The following is a 22,682-nucleotide window of genomic DNA, read 5'->3' as shown; positions in this document are numbered from 1 at the left end:
ACGTCCAAAACTTCTGACTTTTTGGATTTGATGCCCGAAAACGACAAAATCTTCAGGTTATTGGATGAAACCCAGCGCAGATCAGGATATAAATGAGACATCTAACATTGACTTCAACATGAACCTCGAAAAATAGATTTTTTTTTTTATCTACGAAAAATTGGTGGTTTTCCCCTTTAAAAGTCTGACCAGAAGAAATCGGACTTTGATAAATAACCCCCTTAGAGTTCACAACTTTTATTTTTGGTATTGTTTTTGCAACACTGGCATTTTTAAAGGGCAGTGTGTTTGTGTGCATTGAAAATATGTCTTGCCTTTTTTTTTAAAAAAACAAGATATGCTTTCTTCCTTTTTTCATCTTTTTTGTCTTTATAAAGTTCTAATTATTTGTTGTTTTATTTATACCCTTGCTTCATTAGATAAAGAGCTCTGTACAAATGAGCCTCTCCCTTTTCCCAGTGGTTATGTCTCAGGTGTATGGGTAAGGAGGAGTTAATTTTGCAGGTGATTATGTGGCAAAAGGTTAAGATAATTACCTGCCTTCTCCTCTACCACAATGGTTTTGAAGAACCATGGAGGCATGTGGAAATGTAAAATGAAATAGAGTTGAATGTCATTTTTCGGCACTTTTTAGTGCAAGCAATATCTATAAGACTAAATAATATTTCCTGTGCTTCTGCTGCCTGTACTTGAATGTATGTATCCGTTTTTAACATTTAAATGTTTTTATATTTGAAACGCATACGGGCATAATTTATGATACTATATTGATGCTCAGTATAGCCTTATATTAAAGGGGAAATTATAAGCCATCTGAATCAGCAACACCAGCACATACATCAGGCAATAATACTGAGTCTGTGACAATCCCACATTGTTTCAATTGATGTTTGGGGAAGGTGAGTATAATAGTGATCAGAATGTTTCATATGACATTAGCCTTAGTATCTGAAGTTAGGAGGTTTTTCATATCCAGAAATGTAGCATCAAGTCAGATTAGACATAACTTAATTAATAATTGAATTAAAATGGTTTATAGCACAGGAAATCTGATTACCCTCTCCAATAATTTATAGTAAACTGAGAAAAGGCAATTGTATTAGTTATCTTGGGATAATATCCTGTCCAAAATCTACAACATTAGAATGGATAGATCTCAGAAATATCTGCTGTTTAAAGTTGGATCCTTGTATTCCATTTAACTTACCCGCTAACCATGTTCCTGATCTTGTAAAAGTGTTGCCTCCATCCAGGGAAACATCTAAGGAGATGCGCCCTGTCTCCAGCAGCAGAGGGGAAATGCAGTGAGCAATGCCAGTGTCATCTATGTAACCTTCTGTATTTGTCTCATTGTTGAATCTGTGGATAGCAATGCCAGTCAGAATTCCAGATCTATTTCCTCCAGATACACAGCCCTACCGTATGGACGCAATTGACAACCAAAGCCTCTGAAATGCTTTATGGTATGTTTGGGTAATCTAAATTTAGCCTTATACCTCTTTTAGACATTGATGGGCAACGCTGAGATCCTGTCCATCTTCAAGAATGTAGCCGTAACTGACAGGCATGAAATGTTCAGTTCTAAATACTATTTATCAACTCTGTGACACCAAGCTCCCCCCACTTTCAGCTGTCTGTACCCCACACAAGAAACCTGTGTGTAGTAAAAATAATGTACTGGTATGGGATCTGTTAAAAGTTCTGAATAACAGGAAGGCAATCTCTCATTTTATTCAAATATTTTAAAAAAAAATTATTTAATCTTTCTCTGTAATAAAAAATAGTACCTTATACTCAAATAATTGGAGTAATTTTGGAGGCAAAACAATCCTATTAGGTTTAATTAATGATTAAATTACTTTTAGTTGGGTTAAGGTATTGTGATCCAAATTACAGAAAGACCCCCTATCCCAGGTCCCAGGTATTTTGCACTCCAACCCTTTTGGTCAGTGATCTGTATAAACATACTCACAGTTTCAAACAAATACAGAGAGATACAGAAAGAGAGTTGACCAGCATTTCCTTTTGTAACTTTAAAGTTTGCTTCACTTTACAAAGAGACTATTGGGGAATGTAATAAAAGTTGCAAAACAATTTACACAAATAAGGATAAAAATTCTCATTTTACAATGTAATACTGTGAAGGGTCACCCTGGTGGTCTAGCAGTGCCACCGTGTTGATCCTCTCCTTCTTCTTGCTGGCTTAACTATGGCGTGTGCGGCACGCACTTCCGGGTTTTTGTGCATCACAATCATTGCAGTGGCACGGATTTTGAATATTTAAAGGGGCTCTGTGCACAAACTCATGGTTTATTGTAAGGTCTACTTGCTAGTGTCCTGGGAGTGTGTATTTACTGTTTAATTCCTGGTTTTGATCCCTGCCTGTCTGATTATTCTGTACTCTGCCAATATTGACCCTTGCCTGCCTGACTATCCTGAACTCTGATATCCTGACTCTTGCCTGCCGGACGATTCTACCGGTATTGACCCTTGCCTGTCTGACTATCCTTGACTGCTGCCTGCACCGACCCGGCCTGTCTGACCTTGCTTGAACTCTGCCAGCACCGACCCGGCCTGTCTGACGATGCTTTTGTCTGTTTCAAGAACTGTGCCTTCCGTCCAAAAAACTTGATAATGATCGTGCCCCTTTGCCAGTCCAGAACTCTTCCTTGGCTCCTCTCTTAATCTTACAACGGGCCATGAGTTTGTGCACAGAGCTCCTTTAAATATTCAAGATGCACAAAAACCCGGAAGTGCACGCCACACGCGCCATAGAGAAGTCAGCAAGAAGAAGGAGAGGATCAACGCGGTGGGCATCCCTGATGGCCTGCTAGACCACCAGGGTGAGCATTCACAAATAGGGGGAGAAGGAAAGCGTTGCAAGATAGGAGCAGTGAGTGCACCCAGGCAATCACCCACCGGTGCGTCCACAGGATCTGCTCTGGCCACGGCAAACAACAATCCAAAATGATAATCACAGACTCCACCGGATAAAGTTAAATCCATGTGCAAACTGGATTAAAATAAATCAATCTTTATTGTGTAATATTTAAAAATAGCGGGCAGGGGAAGATTGCTCGATGCATTTCGTGACGACAAGTGACCTTGTCTTCCCCTGCCCGTTATTTTGAAATATTACACAATAAAGATGGATTTATTTTAATACATTGGTTCGCACGTGGATTTAACTTTATCCGGCGGAGTCCGCGTTCATTATTTTGGACGAGTATTCACAAATACTCTCCCTTAAACTGTTATTGCATTGCAAATTTGTATTGCACATTGCAAATTTTAATTGCGCACTTTTAAGAAGTGCTTGAAGGTGCCGTAATCTTTTGGAGCAAACGTAACAAGTTTTTCAGTAAAATGTTTTATTACATTCACTGTGCACTGTGGCAAACTATAAAATTCACAAACCTTCTTCTAGTGTTGGAAGTGATCGCTAAACAGATTCCGGGTTCGCAAAAGCTATATTAAATTCACGCATAGGAAAACTTGTTTGCACAAAGGTATAACTTTTCTCATTGCGAATATTTTTCAGTTACATTCCCCCATTTGAGTCAGTTTCCTATAAGTCTAATTGGCCAGCAAACAAGAGCATATTCACACAGGTTGAAAAAGTAAGCAGGACATAATGCTAAAAATGATTTCTGAGACAATTTTATGGCAAGCTGTAGTGAGGTTAACATAAAACCACCTCTATATGTGCCATAACTTTCTTCCTCAGTTTTGCTGCCTAATACAACCATTTAATAATATTAAATACATACAATGGCACACAATCAGGAACAAACCTGCAGATCACGCTCGAGTTGGGACTAAACGTCACATTAAGAATGCTGAAATCTTTGCCTCCCATTAAGGTTCCAGAATGTGGGTTGATGCTGATGCAGAACTGGTGGAAATCTGTACAACAGGTTCCCAGGTTCTCACAGGTTGTGTGACAGGAACAGGATTGTAGTCTCTCCCCACACTGTGAGCTACACGACTCCGACGCTCCTAGGAAAAAACAAAATATCAGGCTGGCATTCAGTCATTGGAAACTCTCCTATGAAAGACATTATGTAGTGTTTAGTAGCAGAATATAAAGTAGTAGGTACAGCAATGGATACAGCAAAGAATAATTGATATCATGGAACAATTACAATACATATATGGGATCTGTTATCCAGAAACCCATTATCCAGAAAGCTTCGGAATACGGAAAGTCCATCTCCCATAGACCCATTTTATCCAAATAATCCACATTTTAAAAAATGATTTTCACTGCAGAATAAAACACTACCTTGTACTTGATCCAAACTAAGAAATACTTAATCCTTATTGGAAGCAGAACCAGCCTATTCGGTTTATTTCATGTTTACATGATTTTCTAGTAGACTGAAGGTATGAAGATCCAAATTACAGAAAGATCCATTATCTGGAAAACCCCATGTCCAGAGCATTTTGGATAACCTGTACACGATACCAGTACATGTTTGCAGATTTATTAAAATTCCTATGGAATTCTAAGCAGTTTGAAGGTTAGAAATTCACAACTGTCGGGAGTATATTTTAACAAAGTGGTACATTTCTCAAACCCTTACATGTAACACGTCATCCCATTTGATAATTCTGCTTTAGCATACAAATCCAATTCTTTTTTTTATTGGGTGCCGATCAATGGGGTGTTTCTAATAAAGCAATTTGTTAATTTAAACACAATACGGGGCCGATTCACTAACTTCGAGTGAAGGATTCGAAGTAAAAAAACGTTGAATTTCGAAGGTTTTTTGGGCTACTTCGACCATCGAATGGGCTACTTCGACCTTCGACTACGACTACGACTTCGAATCAAAGGATTCAAACTAAAAATCGTTCGACTATTCGACCATTCGATAGTCGAAGTATTGTCTCTTTAAAAAAGTCTTCGACCCCCTAGTTCACCATCTAAAAGGTCCCCATAGGCTTGCCTAACTTTTTAAGGATATTCCTTCGATCGTTGGATTTAAATCCTTCGAATCGTTCGATTGAAGGATTTAATCGTTCGATCGAAGGAATAATCCTTTGATCGTACGATCGCACTATTTGCGCAAAATCCTTCGACTTCGATATTCGAAGTCGAAGGATTTCAATTCCCAGTCGAATATCGAGGGTTAATTAACCCTCGATATTCGACCCTTAGTGAATCAGCCCCTACATGTCTACTGGCAACATACAATTTTTTAACATTGTAGTATAAATAGGTAGTAACAAATGAAAAGATTTATAAACCTGAATGCTTGTCAGTGGTTGGGGAGCAGGACATCCAACTGGAAGTCAATTCTTATTGTCTTAGATATTTCAACAACTATTGCATGATGAATTATATTGTCTATTTTTTATATGTTATTGTTTTGCCAGGCTGCTGCCAGAGGCAATGAACACAGAAAACTGTACAGTACAATGTATAAACTGTCAGACCATAAGCTTACTATTACAAATGACAGCAGAGTGGTGTATTGCCCTATCCTATTAATCTCCACGAAACAGGAACGTCTGGTCAGGGAGCTGTATTCTTATTCATCATATAAAGTCCAACCCCTACAATTACCTTTTTACAGTATATTGCTATGATGTAAAAAACCTGTATTAGCAGAAAGCACAAAGGCAGAACATTCCTCCTGGTGGGGGTTTTCAGCATTATGGCACACAAAATATTTTGATCACTGCTAATAATAGTAGTGAGAATGTGCACAGATTGATGGGATAATTTGTCCCGTTTTGCTTTGCCGAAAAATTGGTGAATTTTCCGGGAAATTTGTGAAACGGCGAAAAATTCAGGAAACACGAATTATGACGTCTGAGTCAATTTGCGGCAACATTGACACACGCAGCAATTTTGACGCCTGCGTTAAAGTCAATGGGCATCCGAATAGTGTTGACATGCAGCAGTTTTGATGCGAGCGACTATTCCGACATGAGTACAGATTTTTTTTTTACGTTGCCAAAATTTTGTAGCAGTTTCGCAACTTTATTCACCGGCAGCGAAATATGGAAATTTGCTGCAAATTCGTGCCTGGGGAATCAGTAGGAGTCACCAGTGTGTTCCCTTTGCTAATAACTGTATGTTTGTATCATAGACGTTACCAGTAGTGATGGGCGACGATTCCGTTTTTATGATAAAAGGGACACCCATTGACTTTAATGGGCGTCGGCATTAACTTTGAATTTCATGGCGAAGCAAAACGGGGCAAATTCGCCAATCACTAGATACCAGTAGAAAATGGAAAAGCCTATGTCCCTGCTTTTTACGATTCCTAATGGAAGTGTCAGCTGTGTTGATCACTGTACTTCTAGCAGTGACACCTTAGTGCTCATTTAGTGCATCACTGGGTGAAAAGTGAGTGAAGAATTGTGCCCATCGAATTTTCATCCATTGACATACAGTATATTTGTCTAATTGAGTTCCTCTCTGTGATTTGCCTGTTGTACCTATTTGCTGCATTAGATGCATGGTGCAGAGTATTCTAATTCATAGAAGCACTGTAATAAATACCAGCCACCAAAAAGCGGTACAGGGTAACGGTGCAGTCAACTTTCAAAGATATGGGATAGAGACCATCCTTATAAATGCGTGTAATATGCATCTTTTACTAAATATTTTATTATTTAAAATATTCTCTTTAAATAAATAGGGCACGGCAATAAATGTCTGTGGATATAATATGTGGATTTATTTAGTGCTACTTGTACACAATAGAGATGTACAATTACTCTAAATTACTTCATTTAGTTGTGCGGTTTATTAAGCATATTAGGGTGTGTTTCACCTCTCATTGCTGTTTTTACCAGAAAAATCTATTTGCAGAGGCATATGAACACAGCTTACAGAGTGCATATTGTAACTGAAACTTTCAGTCCTAGGTATTTGCACAAGCCTTCTGACAAATGTGTCAGTTTGCAGGTGCAAACTTTCCCAGATATTCCTAGATATACACAACACACACACTATGTATACGAATGCACATGTTCCTGTTGTGTTGCAGTTTGGGTCCTCTGTTCCCAAGAGGGGCCATTCTTTGCTTCTTGCCACCTGAGGCGGATCCTGCAATGCGCCCCCCCCCTCGCTTCCCTTTTTTGCAAAAAAGCAGTTCCAGGGGGGCCACAACATTAGTGCAGTGAAACGCAATTGTGCTCTCTGCACTAGAAGAGCTGAATTTCCGGTTTAGTAATTTAAACAGCATTTCTGAAAGCACTCAAGTTGTAAGGAGTCTGTTAAACAATTACTTGCTTTCTCCAATGGCTAAATGTCTGTTTATTGCACTGTGTATCCAAGGTACAAAAGCCTGAAATTGCTGGTTTATTTTCAATGCTATGGGGTTTATAGCATGAGCCATGGTTAATGATGTGAAATTAAGCACTGGGCCACTTTATGAATAGGGTACACATTTCATTAGCACACAATTATAGTTATCTGGAGCTGCCGCAATCACTACCCATGGCTTCTCAAAATGTTATAGGTCTCAGCAGCTGAAGAAAAGCATTCGGCATATCTGTCCAGCCTTAATGGGGCACGTTTCCAGCTGTTTCTGTACCTGCGAGTAAAGCACTTCACTATGACTTGATAATTTAGTGGGGTAGTGATAATGGAGAATGTAAATATATAATGTATGTGTGAAGTTGGATAGCAATTTGCTTCTATGGGTAATAAATTGCGACTGGACAGAGGCCAACTTTACATAAATTACTATATATATTTTTACAGTACCACTGTATGAGTGCTGCTCGCTACTTCCTTACACACAGAAGTTTACAATGCCACATTCACTTTTTGGTGAATACTATTTTTCATGCCAAGTTTGATAATTTTCCCTTATCAGAATCTGATGTTCCTTTTTGCTAATGTCTTGTGTTATTTCCAGGACATGCAAAATGTGCCTAAAGGGCTCATATAGGTATAGGTAATATAGGTAATAAGTACACAAGTGCAGTCACTAAAAGCAACCAATTGGCAGTTGACTTTAAACAGTCTAAGGGTAAGGTCATACTGGGAGATTCGGGGAGATTTAGTCGCCGGCTGACTACTCGCCTCTTCTTTGCGGCGACTTATCTCCCTGAACTGCTTCCCCCTGTCTTCCGCCTGCTAGATTAAAAAATCGCCTGCGGCACAACACTCACTGCGCTTCATTTTACTCGTGAGGCAACTTCATGGGACAATAAAAGCTGCCAACTCAGCTCTTCCAGACCAACTTAGCAGCATATTAGCCTATTATGGGGACCTGTCTAAGGACTGACCAACCATTATCTGGCAGATACAGGTAAGTCCATAAATATTTAGACAGAGAAAACTTTTTTCGAATTTTGGTTCTGTACATTACCACAATGAATTTTCAATGAAACAAATCAGATGCAGCTGAACTGCAGACTTTCAGCTTTAATTCAGTGGGTTAAACAAAAAGATTACATAAAAATTTGAGGAACTAAAGCCTTTTTTTAACACAATCACTTAATTTCAGGGGCTCAAAAGTAATTGAACAATTGACTCAAATGCTATTTCATGGGCAGGTGTGGGCAATTCCTTCATTATGTCATTATCAATAAAGCTGATAAAAACCCTGAAGTTGATTTGAGGGGTGGTTGCTTGCATGTGGAAGATTTTGCTGTGAACAGACAACATGCAGTCAAAGGAGCTCTCCATGCAGGTGAAACAAGCCATCCTTAAGCTGCAAAAAACAAAAAAAAAAAAACATCAGAGAAATTGCTACAATATTAGGAGTGGCAAAATCTATGTTTTGGTACATCCTGAGAAAGAAAGAAACCACTGGCCAACTCAGCAACGCAAAAAGACCTGGACGTCCATGGAAGACAATAGTGGTGGATGATCGCAGAATCATTTCCATGGTGAAGAGAAACCCCTTCACAACAGCCAAACAAGTGAACAACACTCTCCAGGAGGTAGGCGTATCGATATCCAAGTCTACCATAAAGAAAAGACTGCATGAAAGTAAATACAGAGGGTGCACTGCAAGGTGAAAGCCACTCATAAGCATCAAGAATAGAAAGGCTAGATTGGTCTTTGCTAAAAAACATCTAAAAAAAGCCAGCACAGTTCTGGAAAAACATGATGATGAAACCAAGATCAACCTCTACCAGAATCTTGAAGAATTCTGTTTCCAGTAGTTCCCAACAAAGAAATAGAAAAACAATGCTTGTATGTCCCCATACTATATAGAGACCCTTATTATGTACCAACTGAATGGTTTCCAAAAAACAAGACCATTTTCAATATCAGGCAGGTTTGTAGGCCTCCAGTGTCATCTGATCATTGGCTTGATCAGAAGTGTTTCTGTAAGTGTATGGCCATCTGAAGAAAACAAAAGCAAATATCTAATTGGCCAAACACCTCAATACTAACTTGTTTGGTGAGGTTGCCAAATCAGCCTGTCTTTCCCAATATGTTCACCTTGAGCCTTGGGGACAGTAATTAGATAATAATGAAGATAATGCAGGCCATCCAAAGAGTGACATATGTTAAATTTTCGGCCAGATATTGGTTCCCATACACTGTAAGGGAAAGTAGGACTCTTATGAGGTCTTAAGGTGGCCATACACGGGCAGATAAAGCTGCCGATATCGGTCGTTTGGACCAATTTGACAGCTTATCTGCCCGTGTATGGGGGCTTCCGACGGGTCTTCCCGATCGATATCTGGCCACGATATCGATTGGGAAGGTTGGATTTTTACCCGACCGACCCATCGGAGCCCCTTGTCGCATCGTAATTCGATCGTTCGGCCGTACGGCCGAACGTTAGAATTACCCCCGATATAGCCATGCCGTTAGTGGCATATCGGGGAAAGATCCGCTCATTTGGCGATGTCGCCAAACGAGCGGATCTTTGAGTCTATGACCACCTTTAGATGCAAGAGTGGTACTTTATGGCAATTTTGAAATGTTAGTAGGTATGAATGCATCTAGTATCTATGATGAAGTTCCTTCTATCTTCCTGATGACACTATGCCAGGTACATTTTATCCAGCTTAAAACAACACCACAAACAACTCGTGCAGCTTTCATGCATTTAAATTGGAAGTCCCTGAACATTTTGTTACAGCTGTTTTTTGGCCTCAAGCACTTGAAAAGAATTCAGCATAGTATGCTTTTATGATGTTACTTTGGCAGAGTGACTGGTTAACAGTCACCTTTGCCTAAAGGCCCACTCTAATTAAAATGTGGGTATTATAGGATATTTTTAGTTTATGCTACAGCAGGTTCTTCCTTTATAATACAATTTGCCGGGTTTTCTGACCCCAGGCATGAAAGCTCCTGCTTGAAATCTTTGCCAGTTTTTTTGATTAAGTCTTAAATAAACGAAGACATACTCATTCCACAGACAGTTTGTTCTGTTTGCTCTGAAAAGAACTTTCATTCATCAGATCAGGAAACCTTTAAGTGCAAAGTTACTTTGCCCTCAGTTAATTTGGAAAACAAAAACACTTAGAAACTCAGCCAAAGCCTTCAGAGCTTTCACTGTTTGCCATTTGTCTCATTTCTAGGTATTGTCAGTTACGCCTATGTAAAATAACTTGCAAATAAATTCCAAGTCTAATCTATAAAATGGTTAAGAAAATGTACCAGATGATTCCTTTTACCACACCGGTTTAGGTCTCTTGTGCATTTCTTCCAGTTTTGAGCCACCATTTACTAGTCTGATTGTTTACTTTCATAATTCAAAATGTTGTTTAGTTTTATAGGGTACTTGACCTAGGACAGTTTGTCCTTTTATTGCATAGTCCCAAAAGGTCATGTCTGACCCTCCCCAAGTCATACAATGCTTATAATTAAAGAATTACTTACTTCTGCTAATATCTTGGAATAAAACAAATTAATCTACGTTTGAAAAGTGCTTACAGTGTATTTTTTTAAATAATTTGAGTCAAAGTTGTTCTTTAAAGCAAATAGAAAAAAATAATTCCAGCCCTAGAGTAGTTTCAGTACATTTTAATAGTTGAAAATACAATACCTACAATATTCCAACAACACTAAACTCCATCATATAGTTACATAGTTAATTTAGGTTGAAAAAAACTACAAAGGTCTACCAAGTTCAACCTCTGATTTAGCATGTTTAGCATATTTAGCATGTCCCATCTCAAGCACCCTTTCTCCAGAGAAAATAACCCCAAATTTAACATTCTTTCCTCATAGTTTAATTTGCCCATTACTTTTATTTCCACTCTCTCCAACTCATTACTGGTCTTCATAAGAATTGAAGCTCAGCATATATACACTCCATACTCAAGGTGAGGTCTAACCAGAGATCTATAAAAAGGCAAAATTATGTTTTCATGTCTAAAATGTATGCAGTATTTTTTTTTTTTTAAAGTTTTCTTTTATTCAGCAAAAGGCAAATTGACATATCAGTACATATCAAATAGACACGTGTGATCAAAAATATACAGTCCACACAATATATGTCAGCAGGCATTACAATAAAACAGTACGGTCATCAAGGACAGGTTTGAAACAAAGCAATCACTGAACATTAGGGTTAGGATATACCTCAAGCCATCTCTCCCAGATTTTCTCAAATTTAGTTGAGGAGCCACGCGCTTCATAAGTGAGTTTAATAAGTGGTAAGGTGCGGTTAACCAAGGCAATCCAATACTGGACTGAGGGAGGTGCAGGCTGAAGCCAATGAAGTATGATGGCTTTTTTAGCATAGAACAGCAAAGTACGATACAAAATTCTAACGTGATTTTGTGGAACCATATCCCCCACTACTCCCAAAAGACAGGCTTCAGTAAAGAGGACTTGAGGCAGCTCCAAGTCATCACTCATACATTTAACCACCGCACGCCAAAATCGAGCAATCTTGGGGCAGGACCACAAAATATGTAAAAAATCTGCGGATTGGTCTTGGCATCTGGGACATGCTGGAGATTTGTCGGGGAATATATTATGCAATTTGAGGGGTGAAAAGTAATAGAGGTGGAGAACTTTAAAATTAATTAACCTATCCCTAGTAGAAATAAGAAAAATGTATGCAGTATTTTATTTGTTTTAGTAGCTACTGCATGTCACTGCCTAAAAGTAAACAGCTTGTTATCCACAAAAATCCCAAGATCCTTCTCAAAAACTTAAAAAAGGCTGCATAAAAAGTGCATCAAAGTGCATAACGTTGCATTTATCAACATTGAACCTCATTTGCCAGTTTGCTGCCTAATATACTGTATAACTATATTTCAATCTCATCCCAAACCAACTTGGCTCTTTTTCCAAGATTTTGAGCATAGAGTAGCATGTACTCAAGTATTATTAAGAAAGTAAATATGTAATTAAAATCATTTTGAAAAGTAAGAGACACAAGCATTATCTTACTAACCTAAAAAACACAGCTCAGATAATGCACAGGGTAGGTGAGCTTTACATTTCGATTAAGGACATGCTATTTTCTTCATGCATAGGAATATAATAGTTGGTGGCCTGGGAAATTGACAAAGATGGCTGTCTCCTGAACTGAGCACTGACCATCCGCACTGGAGTATAAATATGGGTGACTCGTGAAGAATATAAGAGGCAGCAAGCTGGCAAATGAGATTCAATGTTGATAAATGCAACAATATGCACTTTGATGGCAGAAATGCACAATATCAGTTCTCACCTGAATGATTCACACCTTCCCCTCCTTTCTCTTCATAGTAATCCTTAACACACACAAACTAATCCCTCTTGAATTGCAGTGTAAGCTTTAATAGTAATTGCCTAGTAATAAGACTTGTATACTTTACATAATGTTATCTGCTAAATAAATAAAACAGGCCTAAGCCCCTTACAGGATATTTACAGGAATACTACATGGTGGGTGTCAGTATAGTTAACACTGAACAAATGAAGCTGGGCCCTTTGGTGCCAGGTGTTTGTAGTAGATTATATATGTACTATAGCTGTATCATTTACTAATATAAAGTAATTGCTCTGTTTTATGGGGTGGCTCAGTCACCGAAATACATCTTTATTTCATGTCAATGACAGAACGCTTCTTGTTTGATTTGCTAAAGGAACAATTTCTAATGGGACTGATTTATAACCAGTATTCACTGTGGGAAGTGACTGTTAACTGTGTGACTGTGTAATATGTATGATAAAAATGATAAAAACACTGTCTCAGAAGTTCAAGGTACATCCAACATGAAACTCGAATAATTGTCTGGATCACAGAATGGACTTTCCTGCTCTGTAAACAAAGCTGAATATGTTGCATAATTAGGTAATTTAGATTTTCCCCATTAGAGTACGTGACCTCTCGCCAATCTTTGGCACTCCAGAGCATTACCCTTATACATATTTATCATGATATTGGAATGCACAAGAGTTCCCTGTATCTCTGTTTATAGTTTCACTCTCTGACAACTGATTTCCACCTTGGTCACTAAGAGAAAGTTAAGAAATTCCTTTCTGTCTTAAGGTGGCAATAGACGTGCAGATTTACCTTCATATCGGATCATTCAGTGCTATCTCCTGTCCTGCCACTAACCATTCAGATCAAATAAAGTAGTGAAAGATCAGATGATGTTCTGCCCCTAACAGCAATCGTATGAAAGTTATGTCTGACAAAAGCTGGTGACAGTCTCCCACTGATATCGTCAGATCGACAATACATGCAGAGATATTATCGGTAGCCGACAGAAATTTTCTAAACTGTCCGATCAACTGAACGGCTGATCACCATCTCACGAAAAATGTTGAGATATTTGTACGATCAAATCTTTGCATCTATGGCCAGCTTTTTACACACACTCCAACCAAAATATACATAACTTGACCCTGAACCATCAGCACTGGCTAGATAAGCAGAATATCTGCAGTTGCAACCTGAAAGCAACTGTACACAAGCCCAGTTGCGGTTGTGCTAAATCACCTGCAGTTGTTGCGTACTTTTCAGTAAAAGTGTCAAACGCTTCTCCTCGCACTCTGTGTGCCCTTCCTGCTATTCCAAATTGAGGGCAGTGTGTCTAGTCACACAAGGGAACCCTGGAACATATTCTTTTTATTCATATATATCTGTGCCACTAGAACCCTTGTAGCTCAAACCCTTTGTCTCTTTACTAGACTCCCATCACATATTTGCACAGTTGTATTGCCCTGTTCCCTTTTGAACAATTGTCTTTTCTTGTTAGCCCAATCACCGGTTATCTCATACCTTCTGTATCAATCATGAATCCATTTACTACTTTGCCAGCCATTTACCATGGCAAATTAGCATACAATTAGCCATTTGGACAGTTTTTCCTCTAAAACGTTCCCCCTCCTTTTCCTTTCTAGTAACCTGACTTCCCTCCCATACCCATTTCCATCTCTTTGCCAATCTTCTTTTCTTTGCTAAATACCACGTGCCACATATTTACACAATTTGCAAGTTTAAACATTGCAAGCTGCTTCAGTCACATGAGCCTTGAGTGTTTGCTTCTCCAACAAGGTTCCTAATACTTTTTGCCATCTTCAGTCCATGGGTGAGACTAACAGAACTGAAAAGGGAGGTAATGATAAATATTCCTGATCACCGATTTAAGATAAACCATTTTGTATTAAATAAACATTTGAAACAGTTTTACATAACTCATGTGTAAAAAGAAAATCAGTTTGTTCCCTTGTTAGCTTTACTGTGAAGTACAAGCAGTGAGCCCACATCTTTGATAAAAAGAAAAGAATATGCACAACATTTAGAAATCATATAAAATATAAAAGATATAAAAGTGTTGCAAATTTTTATTGCATTCGGTAAATTAATTAAATACTGAAAGCGTAAGTATATTTGACTCGTTGCAGCAAGTATTTTTGTCATCCAAACTGAGCAGTTGATGTTCCAAGAGCTTACACTCACATTCTATGCACCTTGCACTGGCCACATTCTTTAAATGTAGTTGCAGAAATGTCATACGCAGTTAAATGTCATACACAGGATACAGCTGACCCAATATTTCCCTTTTTAAACATTCCCTTTTCATTCTTGAAATACATCTAGTGCTGTACTGTTAATTACAATATGTATTTTTCACAATGTCATTATCTCTTGGGCAGAGATGGATTCAGTCATAAATTAATCATGAATCGTTCATTATGAAATGATCATAAAGTGTGGGTATAATATAATCAATTAGTATCTCTGCTTTGCAGACTAATAAAGAGATTCATGTGGGGCAAAGAGGAAAAAAATAGTCTGGAGAATGTTTTTAATGTTGGTAAACAAGCATGCCATAACTTTAGATTTACCTTTAAGAATATGGAATTTGTCCTGTTACTAAATGGGACAGAACAGATTTGCTTGCACAGAATAGCTGTGTATACATATATTCCACTGAGCCATTTATGAGCATTGGCAAACGCACAATGATCACTGGTCTTGTAATACAAAGCCTTCTTTGTGCTCTTTCATTGTTAGACATACAGTATTTAGACTTTTGAGCGTTTACCGTTAAGTGGCTAAAATACTCCCCGTGCAGTAATTTCATTTAACATAGTCATAAAGTAGCAGATCTCTAAAGATGCATGTATCCCTTAGTGTTCAATAGGTTTTCACTGTTAAACATTATGCTTTGAACACAGATGCCATTATATCAGAGGGTAGTGACATCAGCAGCTGCACAAGGACGGGGCTCACAAACAATAGTTTGGGGATTTCTACCACATGAAAATTATACATTCCTGGTTCCAGTGCTTAACCAAGTATTGCTGAAGTACAATTTACTTGAACACTGGTCAACACCTACACCTAGGGTTGCCACCTGGCCGGTAAAAATGATGGCCGATCCCAATGTTATTTATAAAAAAGATAAATATATAGGAAGGCCGGTATTTTTTTTTCCAGAACAGTTGGCAGCCCTACCTACACCTTAGTACACTCATTGTAAGAGAAAGTAATATTCTGGAGCAGTACTTCCCAAACTGTGAAGATATAGTTTTTAGTAAAGAAAAATGAGGAGAGCTTTCAGTAAGCATAATAATGCTGTTGTTACTTGTTTAATGCCGACCACTAGTACTAGTTACTAGTTACTTCCTAGATATACCTGAATGCCCAACTTGAAGAATTAAGGTGAAGTTTGCTCTTCTAGATATTCTTGGAACTATGATTAAATAACTGATATATTTTTTTATATGCTAACCACTGACCAAAGACTGGACCTCCAATGGATCTTGAACAAAAAATGAAAGTCTGACAACCACTGGAATACATATCTGATTATCAGTTTCAGCAATCAACCTCTGAAGGACCAAGCAAGCAAAGCTCAAAGAATACTGGACTAAAGGATCCAGTCAACTTTCTTAATTTGTTCAAATCTATGAAATTTGACATCTCACCTACATCCATCTGATCATCCTGTAGGAGAATCGGTGAGACAGTAGGTGACTCAGCCCACATATTGCAAGTCATATTAGGTTAAATATCATGCCCTTCAGTGCTGACTACTGTCACTTTAGGACCTTTGTTCTATTTAAAAGAGAGGTCTCTTCATCAGCTATTGAAACCCATTTTTATGCTCACGAGTACAACGTAGTGAATTTTTATGATTTTGGCACTTATTTGAGACAACAGATGTGGATGTAAAAATAGATAATGATGAGTTAGGGGATATAGGATACTATATTAGTATATAGCACTGTTGGACAGGGATGCCAGGGGCCTACCAGAAAATCTTACACCATGGGCCCAGTTTCCAAATTATTATTTCTCTTCTCCTCACTCAACCTCTTTATTCTCCTAGTCTTTTATATCTACTATTCCTCCATTATTAAGCCTTTTTCCCATAAAGAAATAGGGAAGGACCATGAAATAGGCCAAATGGTTAGAAGCAATAAGACCCACTGATATCTGGGCCCTCCGGGAGTTTTCCTGGTATCCCGGTGGGCCAGTCCAATACTGGTGTATAGATGTGAATGAGGATCGTTTGATTGAAACTTAGGCAGACGTAATAAAAGGTGCAAAGTTTACTATTAGTTTAATACTCTAGTGCAACCAATCGGCAGGTGCAATTTACTGGTCACCTGTTTAAAACAAAGATTTGATGCTATGGGTTACCAGAAGTGGGCAGACGTTGCAACTTTTATCACATTTACTTCATAATCTTGAGATATTAGATGTGTTGTGATGTTACAATTTTATATTGGAAAACGTGAAACTTCCAAATGCACCCTACACCAGACAGTCGACAAAACATTGTTCCATGGGAAAGAGATATGGCCTATTTCACCCAATTCTGTGCTTTTGTTAGTTTCAACATTAAGGTAACTTTTATTATGTTATAGAATGGCCAATTCTAAGCAACTTTTCAATTGGTTTTAATTTTTTTATTTTTTTATAGTTTTATAGTTATTTGCCGTTTTCTTCTGACTCTTGGCAGCGATCAAATGGGTGTCGCTGACTCCCTTCTAAAAAACAAATGCTCTGTAAGGGTACAAATGTATTGTTTTATTACGTTTTATTACTGATCCTTCTATCCAGGCCTCTCCTATTCATATTCCAGTCCCTTATTCAAATCAATGCATGGTTGCTAGGGTAATTTGGACCCTTGTTACCAAATTGCTTAAGATGCAAATTGAAGAGCTGCTGAATAAAAAGGTAAATAACTCAAAAACCTTCAACAATAAAAACCAATTGCAAATTGTCTCGGAATATCACTCTCTACATACTAAAAGTTATCTCAAAGGTGAACAACCCCTTAAAGGAGAAGGAAAGGTTAAACTTAAGTAGATTTCTATAATAAGACTGGTGCATTCATAACTTACAAAGCTTAATTAATGCTTTCTCCGTGGTGTCTAGAAGAAGGAACAGCGCTTTGCAGAGAATCTAGCAGTGGACTCGGGTGACGTCACTAATTTTCAATGCAGCTTCCTCCCTGCTGCCCGAGGCAGCCTTGAGGCGCGTTGGGATCAATTATAGTTTAATGCGCATGTCAGAGGCGCAGCCTTTCTCCCCAGATGGCGCGCTCGTGCCGCTATTGCTAATGAACGCTGCTACGTCATGTGACGCGCTCAGGGGAAGTTTTTTCGCGCATGCGCATTGCTGTCTCAAATCATTTAGCAAGATGGCCGCTGCGTTCTACAGTTCTACAGCAGAGCAGAAGATCGACCATCATTTTCTGCTTTTGTATGCGCATTGGTGAGGAGAAAATATAGCGATTAAGGACAACAATGTGAGTACTATAGAGGGAGGTAGTGTATGAAATTTACCTTTCCTTCTCCTTTAAAGCATTGGTATTTTAAAACTGAGCCTAATTACTTGTCCATTCAGAACTAGGTGAGTGTATTTGACCCAATCACTTTAATATAATTTGCATATCTATAAAGGCTTGGGTAGGGTACCATTTAGGGATAGGCAGGAAAGAATACCCATAAACTGCATGTATTTGGTGTCTTATAAACATCACACTGCAGTGTTTGGGGCAACAGAAGCACATCCATAGACAGTAGCTGCTTCTGTTCCAAATAGGCTATATGATCCTGACATGTATACAACATAACCTGCAGTCAAGAAATACATCAAGAGTGTGGGGCTAAAGTTCCCTTAGAGAAAACTTTGCCTTGCTCCTAGACAGCAAGATCTTTTGTTTCAATTCCTTAAACATGTTGAGACCTGCATTCCCTACAGCGTACCGAATTCCTATTAAAGTAGTAGCACAGGTATAGCGTTTTACTTACTTACTAATCAATTTCATCCTCTTCATATTATTATACAGTAGCACCAAGCATACAGTATAAGCAGCTCAATAATGGAAAGATTAGTATTAATGCTATGTGTGATATTCTGGCTTACAACCAATGTGTTTAGCTCAATATGTATAGGATGTCCTAGATACTGGCTAGTGATGACCTGAAATCTGTGGGACCTTTAGGTTTACCCACAGGTTAGACTGGTTCAGGTAGAAATTTGGGTGACCATTGCAGGGAAGGTTGGGAGCTGGTTGGACTGGGGAAGTACTTTCATCACCCCTGAAGATTCCCTTTCTTGGATCCAGATATGTGAGTAAAAGAAGCTTACAGAACAGAAAGATGCGGGTCCTACACTGCCAATATTTTGCAAGTTAATGTAGAATGCAGGAAAAGGTTTTGTGGGCTAAGTTAACATACAGGTTAAATTACTCCTGACCTACACATCACTAGTACCAGACTCTAACCACCATGTTGGTTTGTTATATGCAAATTAATTGAAAGCTACATTTTTTATTTTAATTTTGCTGAAGGTTGCACTGCAGCATTACAGTAAATGTTCCACTGAACTGGAAATAACTGAATGACATAACAATTTTGGTGGTTACAAGCTAAGATTTGGTACCACAGCTTTTTACTGCAATAAATTAACAGCTTCAGGTGCCATTATTATATTAACATATAAGTTATCTCTATATGTCTATATCTCTAACCTTTGTTTGCAGAACAGCACCAGATTGTAAAACTTTATGTTTAAAAAGCCTTTATTTCAGCTTTGGGCATCACCGCGCTGCAGTGATGCCCAAAGCTGAAATAAAGGCTTTTTAAACATAAAGTTTTACAATCTGGTGCTGTTCTGCAAACAAAGGTTGTCGTGATATCAGTGGAAAGTGGCCACTGAGGAACATGCACCAATTCTCTACAGGAGAGATAATCGATGTGCTGACTGCTTTTCAAAGATTCTATATCTCTAACCTTGTTATGAACTAAGGGGGACCCTGACCAAAAAGACCTTCAATGAGTGCCTGAACTGAAACAGTCTGACAAGTAACTGCTCTAGATCTTAGAGCTATACAAATACTGTATATATGGAGTGCTTCATAAACAAAGGGACATCAGCATTCCTTGAGCACCACTAAATCAATAGCCAAAAGGCTCAGCTGTTTAAAACACTGAAATGGTTATTGGTGCCCAGTCTCTGCTGATGAAAAGCAGCTCCACCATACAATGCTGCCACCACTTCACTGTAGTTATGGATCAATAATACTTTGTCATTATAATTATACAGGCCTGTATAGGAGGGTGGTACAAAATAAGTCATTATATAAAACAAAAACATAAGGAATTTGATAAAAAGCACAATAGTGTCACAGCTGTGATGTAGCACAAAACCTAGAGTGAAGTGTGCTTATAATAGTAGCATGATCCCGTGGGGCTGCTTTTCATCAAAAGGTAGTGAGTATCATTTAAAATTAAAGGAGAACTCACCTCCCTAAACTTTCTGGCATTGTCCCCCTCTACCTCCCCGCGTTGTGCATTAGTTAGAAAAAAACCCGGGTCTCAACACCAATTTGCCCTTACGCAGTTGGAGATGATTCCTGACTTGGCCCGATACTAAAAGAGACAACCTCAGTCTTTTAGAATAAACTACAAACCTTAGATAAAATCTATTTCCAAACACAATTATTCCAAATACAAGGAAACACTATACTGGCTCAAATGTCCCACTAAGCCTATGAACTCAATCCAACTGCAAACCTGTGGCAAAACTGAGGTGCAAAATCATCATCCAACTCAGTGTCGGACTGGGACACCAGGGGCCTGCCTGAAAACCTTTGACCACGGGCCCACCAATTAATCTTAGACAAGGGGCCCACTCTTAGTACTATTATTCTTCCTCTACTATTCTCTTTTCTTTACATACTATAATATGTTATTCCATCTATTTAACCACTTTGTTCTCAGGGAATGGCCATGAAATAGGCCAAATGTCTAGCAGCATGAGGGCCCACTGACACCTGGGCCCACCGGGACTTTTCCTGGTATCCCGGTGGGCCATTCCGACACTGATCCAACTAACATGTTCTGCTTCAATTTAAAGCATTGTGGAGATGGTTAAAAGTCAGAGATTTAAAGCTTGCCTTACAGTTTACATGTGGTGTGTTGACAGCAAGCAGCATTTCATTCCCCATCATGCACCACTGCAGCAAGGTTCAAATTCATTGGAAGTGATATCATCTAGTTGAAGCTAGAAAAACTGTGGGTAGCTGCCTGCTTGGCTGACAATGGATACATTTCCCTGTGACTGATGGAAATTTTCTAACCTGGCTGATCAATTTTCTGACTGATGTCGGACGAAAATGATTAGATGCACGATCATTCGGTGCCCATTAACCTCACGGTAATTTGATGGACTTGTCGGATCGCAGGAAAATTGGCGATCTTTGTCTATGGCCACCTTAAATCTGGGCTTCCAAAACAAACCAGAATGCGTTGAACCAAAGTACTGCATATATAAGGATTGCTGATGTACTGTAAGTGCATCATGATTTGCTAGGCCACTCTTATGTATGTCCAATGGTCCTGGTAGTAACCAGCCCAGCACTCAGTCCATTCTAGCAATCAAACCAATGCATATTAATATCATCACAGCAACTCAGGTGGATCATATAGTAGTGCATGAAGTAGGCAACCAACCTATGACAGTAATGTGAGCATAATTTTCAATATAGTGTACTGTTTCCACTCTTTATAAATTAAAGATATGCACAGTGTCTCACTTATAGCATTTATTTGTGCAATTCATCCATAGTAAAAATTCACATTAATATATCCAAACATAGCATTTTAGCCTAACACACCACAATGCAGCGTCTCCCCCCAGTCTTCCTACCCCATGTCAGCCACTACCTCCTGACACATTTCACGCTATTAGGCGCTTCATCAGAGGAGGTGCTGTTACCACTCTCAAACTGCTTTCCTTAAATGTAATGAACAATAGTTTTTGTAAAATACTTTTTCTCTCTAGATTTTTAATTTTATTTAATTTTCTGAATATAATTCATTTTTTATTTCACCAAAACATTACCAAAAAGATTTACTTCTCTGCTGTAACTACTGTACATATTTTCCATTTAAATCAACATTCATTCCCAGATAAAGCCTACAAATCACATTGTTCTAGAGACAGTACTTTCACTAGTGCAACAAATGGCCACATTTTAAAACAGTCCATTACAAGTTTTAGAGGTAGTCATTCCAGGCAGCTGCAGTCCCCAGCATTATTTCTATAAAGCTCTCCGCACTCCTGGAAGTTTGCTTCAGCAGAAAGGACAGATTCAAAACCTTTGAGCTGTCATAAATTAAATATTTAAGCTCATCAACCTTGCCAATAGCTAAATGAAAATATGTTTTATGGTTGGGCATGGGAGAAGTTCACACCAGCCAGCCTGGAGGCAAAGAGTTGGTCAGCTTCATTAATCACATTGGGATAATGTGGACTGTGTAGACTTACCTGAGACCCCGGGCATGAGAGTGAGTGTAAGGAGGCCAATGTAGATGAGAAGTAATGCAGGCATGGTGCCTGGTGCCTGCTGTCTGCTACAATGTGAGCGAGTGCCAGTGTGACACATATTCTTTCTGTCCTGCCAGGAGACACACTGGGACTCTCCCAGCTGTTACTGCCTCACACACACACACACATACACACACACACATACACTGTCAGCCCCTGTGCACACAGATAAGGAGGAGCAAGCAGAGCCTTCCCTTTGTGCTGCAGATCCTGCCTGCAGAGAAGTGGCCCCAGTCAGCTGTAAAGTACTACAGAACTGACAAGAACTAACTCTTGAAAAGTTCCAGGTTTTGTACTACTACAAGCAAGAAGCAAATCACAATAGACACTGTAAGCCAGACACTACAAACAAACTCTGCTGCCGTTCCTTCTCCTCATTCTTGTCCCTGGTTCCATGCAGCAGTTGGAATTTATCTATTAATGGGTAAAAGTATTACCAATACA

General features: G+C 38.7%; 1 protein-coding gene across 1 annotated transcript in view; it reads right to left on the bottom strand.

Moving 5' to 3' along the window:
• The window catches only part of susd2.S (sushi domain containing 2 S homeolog), a 76,166-nt gene extending 53,820 nt beyond the window's left edge, over positions 1-22,346 (bottom strand). The window contains exons 1-3 of the mRNA XM_041580402.1: positions 22,179-22,346; positions 3,795-3,999; positions 1,208-1,359 (exon numbers count right to left, since the gene is read on the bottom strand). Coding sequence (XP_041436336.1) covers positions 1,208-1,359; positions 3,795-3,999; positions 22,179-22,296 — 475 coding nt within the window. The 5' untranslated portion in view covers positions 22,297-22,346. The remainder of the gene's footprint in view (positions 1-1,207; positions 1,360-3,794; positions 4,000-22,178) is intronic.
• Positions 22,347-22,682: the final 336 nt, after the last annotated feature.

This window comes from Xenopus laevis, chromosome 1S (genome assembly GCF_017654675.1).
Source record: "Xenopus laevis strain J_2021 chromosome 1S, Xenopus_laevis_v10.1, whole genome shotgun sequence".
In the NCBI taxonomy this organism is placed as follows: domain Eukaryota; kingdom Metazoa; phylum Chordata; class Amphibia; order Anura; family Pipidae; genus Xenopus; species Xenopus laevis.
Note: the sequence above shows the minus strand (reverse complement) of the source record. Positions and strands in the feature narration are given on the sequence as shown.